Below are 14,268 nucleotides of genomic sequence, written 5' to 3' on the forward strand. Positions count from 1 at the left end.
TAGTGGAGGCTGGTAATGTAGAGTAATTATGCCCTGCCACTTGGGAGACAATAGGGAGTGGAGGCTGGTAATGTAGAGTAATTATGATGCCCTGACACTTGGGAGACAATAGGGAGTGGAGGCTGATAATGTAGAGTAATTATGCCCTGACACTTGGGAGACAATAGGGAGTGGAGGCTGGTAATGCAGAGTAATTATGCCCTGCTACTTAGAGGATGAAACGGAGTGGAGGCTGGTAATGTAGAGTAATTATGCCCTGCTACTTAGAGGATGAAAGGGAGTGGAGGCTGGTAATGTAGAGTAATTATGCCCTGACACTTGGGAGACAATAGGGAGTGGAGGCTGGTAATGTAGAGTAATTATGCCCTGCCACTTGGGAGACAACAGGGAGTGGAGGCTAGTAATGTAAATGCATCTTGCCATTTATGAGAATAAGGGGAGCAAAGGTTAGTAATGCACAGTAATGGCGCCCTGTCATTTTGGAGGTTAAAGGGAGTAGAGATCAGGAATGTTTAAAAACGTCTTGCCATTTGTGAGATAAAGGGAAGCGTAGGTTAGTAACGTATAGAAATGACGTCCTGCCATTGTGGGGGTCGGGGGGAGAAGTGGGAGTAGGGGTTAGTAACGTAGAGTAATGACGTCCTGCCATTGGGGGGTGGGGTGGGGGGGGGAGAAGGTGGAAGGGGAGAAGTGGGAGTAGGGGTTAGTAACGTAGAGTAATGACGTCCTGCCATTGTAGGGTGGTGGGGGTGGGGGGGGAGAAGTGGGAGTAGTGGTTAGTAACGTAGAGTAATGACGTCCTGACATTGTGGGGGAGGGGGGGAGAGAGAGAAGTGGGAGTAGTGGTTAGTAACGTAGAGTGATAACGTCCTGCCATTGTAGGAGGGGGGGAAGTGGGAGTAGGGGTTAGTAACGTAGAGTAATGACGTCCTGACATTGTGTGGGGGTGGGGGTGGGGGGGGAGTGGGAGTAGTGGTTAGTAACGTAGAGTAATGACGTCCTGACATTGTGTGGGGGGGGGGGAGAGAGAAGTGGGAGTAGAGGTTAGTAACGTAGAGTAATGACGTCCTGCCATTGTGGGGGGGGGGGGGGAGAAGTGGGAGCAGTGGTTAGTAACGTAGAGTAATGACGTCTTGCCATTGTGGGGTGGGGAGGAGAGAAGTGGGAGTAGTGGTTAGTAACGTAGAGTAATGACGTCCTGCCATTGTGGGGTGGGGAGGAGAGAAGTGGGAGTAGTGGTTAGTAACGTAGAGTAATGACGTCCTGCCATTGTGGGAGGGGGTGGGGAGAGAGAGAGAGAGAAGTGGGAGTAGTGGTTAGTAACGTAGAGTAATGACGTCTTGCCATTGTGGGGTGGGGGAGAGAGAAGTGGGAGTAGTGGTTAGTAACGTAGAGTAATGACGTCCTGCCATTGTACGGGGGGCGGAGGGGGGGGGGAGGGGAGAAGTGGGAGTTGGGGTTAGTAACGTAAATGACGTCCTGCCATTGTGGGGGGGGGGGGGAGAAGTGGGAGTAGGGGTTAGTAACGTAGAGATATGACACCCTGCCATTGTGGTGGTTGAGGGGAGTGTGTGTGGGGGCGGGGGGGGGGCGTGGCGGGTTGGAGTGGGAGTAGAGATTAGCAACGTAAAGCAGAGGTTAGAAATGTGGAGTAATGACGTCCTGCAGTTTGGGAGAAGTAGGTGAGTAGAGTTAGTAACGTAGAGTAATGACATCGGGGGTGGGAAATGGGAGTAGAGGCTAGTAACTGGCTGGATGGGTGGGGTGGGAGTGGGAGCAGAGGTTAGTAACGTAGAGTAATGACGTCCTGCCATTGTGGGGGGTAGGGGGGATTGAAAGTGGGAATATAGGTTAGCAACGTAAAGCAGAGGTTAGAAATGTGGAGTAATGACGTCCTGCAGTTTGGGAGAAGAAGGTGAGTAGAGTTAGTAATGTAGAGTAATGATGTCCTACCACTTGGGAGTAGAGGTTAGTAACGTAGAGTAATGCCGTCCTGCCATTTGGGAGGAGGACTGGGAGCAGATGCTAGTAACGCAGAGTAATTACGTCCTACCATTCTGGGGGTAAAAGAGAGTAGAGCTATGATGTAAAGACGTCTTGCCATTTAGGAGAAGAAGCTAATGACGTCCTGCTCTTTGGGAGGTAAAAGGGAGTAGAGGTTAGTATCCATGTATCTGTCTATCTATCTATCAATACACATCTGCATCTCAGTGATAATCAGCGTCTCTGCACGCGCCTGATGCATGCATGTATGTATGTATGACACGCTCGCATGCATGTCACGTAAGAACCTCAAGTTCCGACATGCCACTAACATGGCGCATTTTCCGTGTGTCCTCCTCTACCTGACTCACGCGTCACGTTAAGACCGCGTGTTCTAGGACACTACCATCATTATTCCCCTCTGACGTCACACAGGCATCACGTAAAGACTGCGCGTTCCAATGCACTACCAACGTAGCGGATTTTTCAGTTTGCCCCTCTGACGTGACTCACACGTCACTTGAAGATCGTGTGTTCTAACCCACTACCATCATGGCGGCTTTTCCATTATTCCCCCCTGACGTCACTGACGCGTCACGCAAAGACTGTATTCTCTCGCACCTCCAAACATGGCGGCTTTTCCATTCTGCCTCCTCTTACGTCACTGACACGTCACAAAAAGACGCATGTTCTAACACACAACCAACATGGCAGATTTTCCATTTGAACCCCCTCTGACTTTCACTCAAGCGTTACGGAAAAAAACAAACAGTGAGTGTACTAGCACACTACCAAACATGGCGGCTTTCCCACTGTCCTCCCCACCCCACCCTCACCCCCCACCCGCCAGTGTTTCGGCAAAAATCTTGTGTTCAAACACACTACCAAATAAGGCGGCATTTCCATATTAACCCCCTCTCTGACTGTCACTCACACCTCACGAAATAAAATAAAAAAACAAAACAAAAAAAAACAACAACAAAAAAACAACCGCGAATACGAACACAACACCAAACAAGGCGGCTTTTCCATCTTGCCCCCCTCCCACCCCCACACCCCCACCCAACACACCCCGTCCCTCCCCGTCCCCCTCCCCCTCCGCCAACCCCCAAGCCCCTATGACTGTCACTTACGCGTTGAATCCCAGCATCCTGCAGGCGACGGCAGCGCTCCTGGCGGTGAAAGAATCGTCACACACTGTGCCCCACGTGACGCCGTCCAGTGAGACTTCCAGCCGGCCCTCCGTCCGAGTGCTACCGCCGACGAGGCGTGCGGACAGAACGCTGCCAGTGTTGGTACCTGGCCGAGAAGTCAGTCCGTCAGTCCATTGTTTTTTGTGAGAAGGGTGTTTTTTGGTTGTTTTGTTGTTGGTGGTGGTGGTGGTTTTTGTATGTTTGGTTGGTTAGTTTGCTTTTTTGTTGTTGTTGTTGTTTTTGTGTGTAGGGTTTTTTTTGTTATTGTTGTTTTTTGTTGTTGTTTTTTTGTTTTTTTTTTTGCTTTTGTTTTTGTTTTGTTTTTTGAGGGGGGAGGTGAGGGGGTGAGGAAAGAGAGAGAGATTAAGAGAGTGTGTGTGTGTTAGGGGAGGCACTGAGAGAGAGACAGACAGACAGAGACAGAGAGACAGAGACATGGACAGAGAGAGAGACAGGGACAGAGAGACAGACAGAAAGAGACAGATACAGAGAGACAGACAGGGACAGAGAGAGACAGAGACAGGGACAGAGAGAGAGGAGACAGAGACAGAGAGAGATTGAGAGAGATGGGAGGCACCGTGGCACAACCGATCTGACGCTGTTCACCAGTGATCAGGGTTCGAGGCCCCATTCTGTCCGTAGGCTTTGGGAAAGGCAACTTCACTCAAAGTGTTCCTCACAGGTAAAACTGAACACTTGACTCCGGTTGAGGAAGGTAAAAGCAAAGCTAGAAACTGAAACTGCGAGCAATGCCGAGCCTTAACCCCTTGACTGCCATAGTACGTATCACGTGCAGTGATGACGTCATCAGAAAAAGGGAAATAACTCTGGGAGGCTGAAAATTCACACATTTTATCTAGAGTGGTACATCACCAGACCTTTTTTTTTTCCAGTTTTTGGCTGATTGTTTTGGATATTGTTTTATGACTTGAAACATCACTTTCTACTGTTTTTCCCCGTGGCACTGAAGGAGGTAACAAGCAGTGGATGTGAACTCACCACTCAGTATCAATATCAGCAGTTCAAGGAGGCGTCACTGCGTTCGGACAAACCCATATAATATACGCTACACCACATCTGCCAAGCAGATGCCTGACCGCACACTGACGTACTATGATTATTATTGTCTGCCCAACTCCATTGCCCATCTTGGTAGGGTGATACTAATGATACAGTGGTGAATAATGTACATTTACGTAACGTTCACCCTCCGGTTCTAAGTGCATTGAACAGGGCATGTGATGTGGATAAAACACGGAGATATACGTAATGAAGATGATGATACAGATTCGCAACAACAACAAAAAAATTAATCTTAAAAAGAAAAAAAAAGAAGTACAATTCTAACATCATTCACAACTCACACACCTATCCCATCTTACCCCGCGATACACACGCACGCGCGTGCGCGCGCACGCACGCACACACATACTCACACACACGCGCGCGCGCACGCACGCACGCACGCATACGTCGACGAGCACACACTCGAAAGACGGCTTTAAGGAAGAACGATCTACAGTTTAACACTTTGTTTGAACGAATGTTTTCAGATTACATTTGAAAGATGGAACGTAGAGTCTGATATTTTGCAGCAGTAGAGATCCCCCAGGATCTGTATAAATATGCATATATTCATCGTCGTCGTCGTCATGATTGTACAGTTTCAGTTTCAGTCTCTCAAGGAGGCGACACTGCGTTCGTACAAATCCATATACGCTACACCACATCTGCTCGGCAGACGCCTGACCAGCAGCGTAACCACACGTGCTTAGGTCTAGAGTGCATTTACATAATTTTGTGTACCTATCCGGGTGGATTTCTCCTGCAGATTTTGCCAGAGGACAAAACTCTCGTTGCCAAGGGCTTCTCTTTCAGTGCGTCAAGTGCGTGCTGCACACAGGACATCGGTTTATCTTCACATCCGAACACTTTGACTAGACGCTCAGTTCGATTTTCCAGTCAAACCTGGGAGAATGGGCAATGGACAGCGGGATTCGAACCCAGACCCTCGCGGGACTGTATTGACAGACGAGCGTCTTAACCATTATGCCTCCTTCCTTCGTTTATTATACAGATTGTATACAGATTATAGACTCATGCATGCATTGGTACTTTCCAAATCTTTGTACACTTGCGAGACATGGACTCTTACAGCAGAACTGGAGACGCAGTTTTAACCTGTGGAAATGAGATGTTATTGAAAGATCTTGGGCATCTCGTATCTCGGACACATCACCGATAAGCAAGTTCGCCAGACCATCCCTCAACATACAGGGCCACACGACGACCTACTGGCCATGAAGAAACGGAAACTGAAACGATATGGACATATCACAAGATCAAACTGCCTTGCCAAAGTCATCCTCTAAGGAACGGTAGAGAGGAAGAGAAGAAGAGGCAAAGGGGAAAAAGAAAAACATTGAAGAGCAAACAGGGTTGACATTTGCTGAGACACACAGTCACTCAAACATGATCGTCCAGAATGCCAGAAGACCAGTGCACGAGTCAGCATCGCTGTGCCCCGATGACTCCCCCACGGAGCTAAGGGACCAAGCACGAGCATAAGCACATACATAGCATACAGACCATCCTACCCCACACCCCTGCAGTATACTGACCAGGACAGTAGACGCCCACATCCTCGGAGTGCTGGCAGTCAGTGACGCCGTAGCCAGAGTGTCGGCAAGAGGCGATGTTGGGTTCCGAACCCTGGCATGCCAGGTCGTCGATCCAGATGGGTCCACTGCCTCCCCCGTAGCTGGACAGCACTGCTGGCGTGGACCTGAAAGAAGATGAAAAAAGGGGGTTGTAGGAGGAGAGGGGAGGTGGTGTCAACGGGAGGCAGACCCGATTTGTTTTGGCCTTCTGTTTGCGTTTCACCATCTCTTTATTCGTGCAGCCTCGCTACAGCTGATGGCTCTCCATACGAACGGCGAAAGAGACGACGTTAACAACGTTTCACCCCAGTTACCATCATCAAATTATTGCAAGCGGAAGGCTCTTATACTGAAGAGGTGAATGTTGACAAAGAATACCACAATTCTGACGACGGAAGCTAAAGGTTGGGTCATTCAGACACCCACTGGACATCCGAAGGGTTTGTGTAGAGGAGAAGAGAGGACTGGCCATACTGAGTGAGTTAATGATTGGACTCTTTTAGTGTGTGCGTCCTGTTTCGTCTATTCAGCCTTCGTCTGTCTGTCTCCCTCTCCAACAAATACATACATTCCAATGAAGAAAGCGTGATTAAAAAAAAAAAAAAAATCTGCCCGACCTTTCTACCCCCAGGTGACACAGATTTAAAAAAGAAAGAAACCAACAACAACACTCATCTGATCAACACTGATCAGCGAAAAATATCTTTGTAAAAATCCGTTTAATCCAATAAAGCCAAAAATAGAATTCGAAACAATAAACATATCACTTCAACGATCGAGAGGAAAACCCAGACTTTCTATCAATCCATTATCACCAGGCAAAAATCAATGTAGGAAAAAAACCCAACTCATCCCACTTAAACCTAAAAGAAAAAAAATCTGAAGAATGAACCCATTCCATCAACGCCCAGAAGTGAAATTCAAATAAACCAGATAAAATCCAGACGAAAAAAAAAACCCACCAAAATATAAACCCATCAATTTTAGACAGTAATTTAACGCACAAGAAAACATTTGTAGAAAAGCCACTCAACCCAGTAAGAAGTAATTTGATGCCCCACAAACAATTGTAGAAAAGCTACTTTACCCATTAAGCAGTAATTTAACGCCGAAGAAAACAATTGTAGAAAAGCCATTTAACCCATTTAGCCAGTAATTTACCCCCAAGATAACCATTGTAGAAAAGCCACTTAACCCATTTAGCCAGTAATTTACCCCCAAGATCACCACTGTAGAAAAGCCACTCAACCCATTTAGCCAGTAATTTAATGCCCAAAGAAAACAGTTGCAGAAAAGCCATTAAACAGTAATTTAACGCCAAAGAAAACAATTGTGAAAAGCCACTTAACCCGTTAAGCAGTAATTTGTTATGTCCAAGAAAACAATTGTAGTAAAGCCACTCAACCAGTTTAGCCAGTAATTCAATGCCAAAAGAAAACAAATATTCCAGAAAAGCCACTAAAACCATTTAGCCAGTAATTTAGCACCCCAAGATAACAATTGTAGAAAAGCCACTTTACCCATTTCGCCAGTAATTTATCACCCGAAGAATAGCAATTGTAGAAAAGCCACTTAACCCATTTAGCTAGTAATTTAACACCCCAAGAATTACAATTGTAGAAAAGCCACTTAACCCATTTCACCAGTAATTTAATGCCCCAAGATTACAATTGTAGAAAAGCCACTTAACCCATTTCGCCAGTAATTTAATGCCCCAAGAATAGCAATTGTAGAAAAGCCACTTAACCAATTTAGCTAGTAATTTAACGCCCCAAGATAACCATTGTAGAAAAGCCACTTAACCCATTCAAGCCCAGCTGTCTGCAGATGACTCTGGCGTCGGCGGTACCGAACTGGTCGTCACATACCGAACCCCACGTGCCGTTGTACAACACCTCCACGCGCCCGGAATGCACATTCGACCCTGTCGCTCCGTTGCGGTCCATCAGGCGAACACGTAGAGCGGAGTAACCTGAAAGCAAGCGTTGAAAATGGGTTAAGTGAATTCGTTACTGTTTTATGTTTGTTTGTTTTGTTTGTTCGTTGTTGTTTGTTTGTTTTGTTTTCCAACAAATGACCTTGTTAAAACTTGTGTGATTTGGAAGGGGGCGTTAGGATTGTCTCAACTAAGTACAAAATTGCAATTTATATTTTCCTTTGAAAGTTAATGTTCTTGAATTCAACACCGAAACACATAAAGTTAACTCTCTCTCTCTCACACACACACACACACACACACACACACACACACATATATATATATATATAGATAGATAGATAGATAGATAGATAGATCTATATATTTGGCTTGGAATGTGGTCACCTGAATGAAATTGTACCAGTGTCTATTTTCGTTTTACCCTCTTTTTCAAAGCCCAATCGATCGTAAGGGTCAACTCCAGATCAATGTTTTCAGCCAAAGTTTACAGTTACTTAGTGGTTAATGAATGACAGCTGTGAATTTTCATGGTAAAAAAAAAAAAAAGAAAAGAAAAAAAAGAAAATGCTCGTGTAAGAAAGCACCCGAGGATATGTGTGATGCTCGTGTATGTCGGTTGCATTCAATAGAGCTGTTTACCAGGAAAAAAATCAGCGTCATTGCACTGTGTCGTCTAGAAGAAGAGGAAAAGTGTGCAAGTTCCCAGAGTGGTTCTCAACTCTTTGTGAAGCCTGTAGGTCTGTAACCTCTTGACTGCTAGTGACGAGTATTCTCGTCATTGGAAGGGGCTGTCACCTGAGAGAGACGTAACTCACAGGTCAGTGTGTCAGTCACCATGATTTATTAGGACTTCCACCTGTTGGGGTTACATTACTTTTGTTCAGCAAAATCAACACTTAAAAGTACATATAAAAGTAAGCAGTGACTGTACTTAGAATTAATACCATGCTGATCTCCTATTCACAAAGGCTCAGTAGTCAAAGGGTTAATCGAAATGAACTCTGTGCTCACGGAGATGCAGTGAGGCCTTCCACTTAACAACGTGGTAGTCACTGTCAGTTTGTCCAGGTCTGTTGGGGGTGATGAGGCCTTCCACTTAACAACGTGGTAGTCACTGTCAGTTTGTGCAGGTCTATTGAGGGTGATGAGGCCTTCCACTTAACAACGTGGTAGTCACTGTCAGTTTGTGCAGGTCTATTGAGGGTGATGAGGCCTTCCACTTAACAACGTGGAAGTCAATACCCAGGTGGGTTTTTTTGGGGGGTAAGGGGGGTTGGTTGGGTGGGGGGGTTGTTTTTTGTGCGGGTAGGGTGGAGGGGTGCATCTCTGATGGGGAGATGTAACAAGGCCTTCCACTGATCAATTTGGAAGTCATGGAGATGTGACGAGGACTTCCATTTACCAGCCAACGAGTATGCTCGTCAGTGAAGGACTGTCACCCCACCCCCACCCCTTCCCTCCCCCAGGTTTGTGCAGCTCTCGTGGGGAGAGGGGGGATGAGACCTTGCACTTACCAACTCGGCAGTCAATGCTCCGGTTTGTATAATTCTGATTGGGTGGGGGGTGGGGGGGATATAATGAGGCTTTCCACTTAACAGTTTTGGCGGTCAACGCTCAAGTTTGTGCAGCTCTAATGAAGAGTGAGTCCTTCCACTTATCAACTTGACAGTCAACACCCAAGAATGTGCAGCCCTCGTGAAGGGAAGGGGTGAGGGGGAAATGAAGCCTTCTATTTACCAGTTTTGGTAGTCAATGCACAGGTTTGTGCAGCTCTAATGGAGGGGTGCGGGGGGTGGGGGTGAGGGGGTGGAGGGGGGGAGAGGGGGGATGGGGGGGGGTGAAGCCTTCCATTTACCAACCTGGCAGTCAACGTTCCGTTTTTTGTAGCTCTTTTCATAGGAAAGGGGGAAGAGATGAGGCTTTCCACTTACCAGTTTTGGCAGTCAATGTTCAGATTTGTGCACTCTGGTGGGAATATAACGAGGCTCTCCATTTACCAATTCGGCAGTGAACACCCAGGTGTGTGCATCTCTCCTGAAGGGAAGGGGGGAGAGATGAGACCTTCCACTCACCATTTTGTGCAGTCAATACTCAGGTGGCTTACCACTTTGCAGTCTGGCAGTCAATGCCCAGGTTTTTGCAACTCTAATTGGGATATGTAATGAGGCCTTCCACTTACCAGTTTTGGCAGTCAGTGTTCAGTTTAGCGCAGCTCTGGCTACAGGACGAGGCTTTTCACTTTTACCAAGGTGGCAGTGAATGTCCAAAAGGGTGCAGCTCTCGTAAGGGGAACGGGGGGGGGGGGGGGACGAAGCCTTCTACTTACCAGTTTTGGCAGTTAATACTCGGGTTTGTGCAGCTCTAATGGGGGGGGGGGGGGGTGAAACCTTCCATTTACCAACTTGGCAGTGAAAACCCAGGTGTGAGCAGCCCTCCTGAAGGAAATGGGGAATGAGACCTTCTACTTACCAAGTTTGGCAGTGAACACCCGGGTGTATCCAGCTCTCATAAGGGGAGGGGGGGGGGTGAGAGATGAGGCTTTCCATTCCACTTACCAACTTGGCAGTGAACACCCAAGAGTGTTCAGCTCTCGTGAGGGGAGGGGGGAGGGGGGAATGAGATCTTCCACTTACTAATTTCGGCAGTGAACACACAGGTTTGTGCAGCTCTCGTGAGGGGAAGGGGGTAGGGGGAAATGACGCCTTCTACTCACCAAGTTTGGCAGTGAACACCCAAGAGTGTGCAGCTCTCGTGAGGGGAGGTGGGAGGGGGTAATGAGGCATTCCACTTACCAATTATGACTTTGAATGCCCGTGTTTGTGCAGCTCTGGCTGGGGAAATGAGGTCTTCCACTTACCCACTTGGCAGTCAACGCTGACGTCCTCATAGTGGTTGCAGTTGTTGGTGAGAGAGTAGCGGCACTGGGACAGCGTGTCCTCGGTGCCCACACAGCGCACGTCGTCCATCACGATGGGCAGAGAACTGCTGGCGTGCGGCGTCTTCGTCACGATGGGGTTTGTTCTGAAAGGATGACCATCATATGGAGGGTGTGCAGACCCACTTTCGTCTGATTTTCATGGAGGTTCCCTGGTTTTTGTTTTTTTGTGTTTTTGTGTTCTTTTGTTTTCTTCTTTTTTCTTTTCTTTTTTTTTTCTTTTTTTTTTTTTTTTTTTGGTTGTTGTTGTTGCTTTTGCATGCATTCTCTATTTTCTGTTGCTGTTGTTTTTTTTGGGGGGGAGTTTTCCGGGTCACCAAAAGGCTAAGATTTTGTTGTGGAAATCGCTGTTCTGACGAAAGGATTTTGAACATTTTCGCTGACTATTTTTGCAAGTTAACATGATGTATTTGGTTTTATAACTACACCCATTATTTGCTTTAGTCTTCTATATTTACTTTGAGCGTGTTTCTTGTCACATCTGTGCAGTTCCGTGTTCGAACTGATCCATTTATAAACTCTGCCCAACAAAGGCAGTGCGAAAATCAAAAATTAATGCTAGTTACGGTGGTGGGCTGCCCTTGACGTCGTATGACCCACTTACGACGAAAAGTCCCCCACGAAAGCCAGCTAGCTAACCCTCCCTTATGATGATGACGATGATGACTACTGCACACTGCTGGTACTGGGACTGCCTCAAACAAGCCTGGGGCACTGCCCATTTTCAACTCGCGGGGCCAGGGTTGTGTACTGAGGGATTCGGAAATGTGGCTCACGATATTGCCACTAAAACGGCGCGGTCAGATGTTCATCTCACTGTGGGAACTGATGTTTATTTTGCTATGGATATTGATGTTGATCTCACTGTGGGAATTGATGTTTATTTTGCTGTGGATATTGATGTTGATCTCACTGTGGGAATTGATGTTTATTTTGCTGTGGATATTGATGTTGATCTCACTGTGGGAATTGATGTTTATTTTGCTGTGGATATTGATGTTGATCTCACCGTGGGAATTGATGTTTATTTTGCTGTGGATATTGATGTTGATCTCACTGTGGGAACTGATGTTTATTTTGCCGTGGAAATTGATATTGATATCACTGTGGGAATTGATGTTCATTTTGCTGTGGGTATTGATGTTAATCTCACTGTAGACATTGATGTTTATTTTGCTGTGGGTATTGATGTTAATCTCACTGTAGAATTGATGTTTGGTTTGCTGTGGATATTGATGTTAACCTTACTGTGGATATTGATGTTTATTTTGCTGTGGGTATTGATGTTAATCTCACTGTAGACATTGATGTTTATTCTGCTGTGGGTATTGATGTTAATCTCACTGTAGAATTGATGTATGGTTTGCTGTGGATATTGATGTTAACCTTACTGTGGATACTGATGTTTATTTTGCTGTGGACATTGATGTTAATCTTACTGTGGACATTGCTGTTTGTTTTGCTGTGGATATTGATGCTATTCTTACTGTGTAAATTGATGTTTGTTTTGCTGTTAATACTGATACTATTCTTCCTGTGCAAATTGGTGTTTGCTTTGCTGTTAATATTGACGCTATTCTTACTGTGTAAATTGATGTTTGTTTTGCTGTTAATATTGACGCTATTCTTCCTGTGCAAATTGGTGATTGTTTTGCTGTGGATATTGACACTATTCTTACTGTGCAAATTGATGTTTCTTTTGCTGTGGACATTGATGTTAATCTCACTGTGGAAATTGATGTTTATTTTGCTGTGGATATTGATGTTAATCTTACTAAAGGAAATGATGTTTATTTTGCTGTGGATGTTGATGTTAATCTCACTGTAGAATTGATGTTTGGTTTGCTGTGGATATTGATGTTAACCTTACTGTGGATATTGATGTTTATTTTGCTGTGGACATTGATGTTAATCTTACTGTGGACATTGATGTTTGTTTTGTTGTTAATATTGATGCTATTCTTACTGTGGAAATTTTGATGTTTATTTTGCTGTGGACATTGATGTTAATCTCACTGTGGAAATTGATATTTATTTTGCTGCAGATATTGATGTTAATCTTTCTGTGGACGTTGATGTTTGTTTTGCTGTGGATATTTATGTTAATTTACTGTGGAAATTGATGTTTGTTTTGCTGTGGACATTGATGTTAATCTCACTGTAGAAAGTGACGTTTATTTTGCTATGGAAATTAATTAATGTTAATCTTACTGTGGAAATCGATGTTTATTTACCGGTGGATACTGATGTTAATCCTACTGTGGAAATTCATGTTAGTCAGCTCTTTCAAGTCTGGCCTTTAGACCTACCTTCGTTTTTTTCCGAAACAGCTTTCCCTTACCTTACCTTTTTCCGATCTGCAATTTCTCTAACTTCCTATTCACAAGTAATTTAAAAATCCATCTTTAATCCCTCTGAATCACAGCGTGTAAATAAATGGTGTGAAAGCGTTTTGATTTGTCTCTAGACACGATAAAGCGCGAAAACAAAAATTTCTTGGTAGTAGTAACAGTAGCAGCAGCAGCAGCAGCAATACAGTGTCCAAGAGGGCCTGGGTTCGATTCCTGCTCCCACTCCTTCTCCCAAGTTTGGAAGAAAAAAAAATCAAACTGAGCGTCTAGTCATTCCAGTGAGACGATAAACCGAGGTCCCGTGTGCAGCACGCACTTGACGCACTGAACTGAACAAGAACCCATGGCAGCACAAAATTATTGTTACCCTTAGCCCATATTCTGTAGAAGAAATCTACTCTGATAGGCACACCAAATATGCACGCACGAATCTCGGTAACGGCTCCTGGTGGGTAAAGAGTGGAGATTTTTCCGATCTCCCAGGTCAACATATGTACAAACCTGCTTCTGCCTGAACCCTCTTCGTGTGTATACGCACGCAGAAGATCAAATACGCACGCAGAAGATCAAATACGCACGCTGAAGATCAAATACGCACGCTGAAGATCCCGTAATCCATGTCAGCGTTCGGTGGGTTATGGAAACAAGAACATACCCAGCATGTACACCCCCGAAAAACGGAGTATGGCTGCCTAACATGCTGGTGTAATAAACATACAAAACGGTCATGCACGTAAAAATGTTACATGTCTGTCTGAGTGTGAATTCATACATGTGTGCATGCCTGAAATCTGATTGAATGAGCGCCTCGGCAATGGCGGCCGTCAGTCGGCTCTACTCAGGTAGGCGGCTAGCCTGTTGTAAGCAAATGACTCTGTGTTACATTGTAAAGCGGCTTAGAGCTTGGTTCCCGACCGAGGATAGGCGCTGTATAAGTATTCATATCACTCATTCATTCATTGTACCCAGGTATGCAGCCTGTTGTAAGCAAATGACTCCGTATTGCATAGAGCTTGGTCTCCGACCGAGGATAGGCGCTGTATATATAAGTACACGTATCATTCCTTCATTCAAACTGAAAAGCGAGAACCACTAAAAGTTGTCCCCCTCACGTGTTGAAGCCCAGCTGGCGGCAGACCACCATGGCCAGAGCGTTGGTGGCGTAGTCGTCACACACTGTCCCCTTCCGCCCGTTCACCGTCACCAG

The 14,268-nt window shown here is 45.6% G+C and overlaps 1 protein-coding gene across 1 annotated transcript in view; it reads right to left on the reverse strand.

Annotated features, from left to right (window-relative positions):
• LOC143289859 (scavenger receptor cysteine-rich domain-containing protein DMBT1-like) overlaps positions 1–14,268 on the reverse strand; it is a 127,851-nt gene that overhangs the window by 89,469 nt on the left and 24,114 nt on the right. The window contains exons 9-13 of the mRNA XM_076599051.1: positions 14,174–14,268; positions 10,633–10,796; positions 7,640–7,808; positions 5,798–5,961; positions 3,117–3,282 (exon numbers count right to left, since the gene is read on the reverse strand). The exon at positions 14,174–14,268 is cut by the window's right edge and continues 59 nt beyond it. Of these exons, the coding sequence (XP_076455166.1) occupies positions 3,117–3,282; positions 5,798–5,961; positions 7,640–7,808; positions 10,633–10,796; positions 14,174–14,268 (758 nt within the window). The remainder of the gene's footprint in view (positions 1–3,116; positions 3,283–5,797; positions 5,962–7,639; positions 7,809–10,632; positions 10,797–14,173) is intronic.

The sequence above is a fragment of the Babylonia areolata genome, chromosome 14 (genome assembly GCF_041734735.1).
Source record: "Babylonia areolata isolate BAREFJ2019XMU chromosome 14, ASM4173473v1, whole genome shotgun sequence".
NCBI classification, from domain to species: Eukaryota; Metazoa; Mollusca; class Gastropoda; order Neogastropoda; family Buccinidae; genus Babylonia; species Babylonia areolata.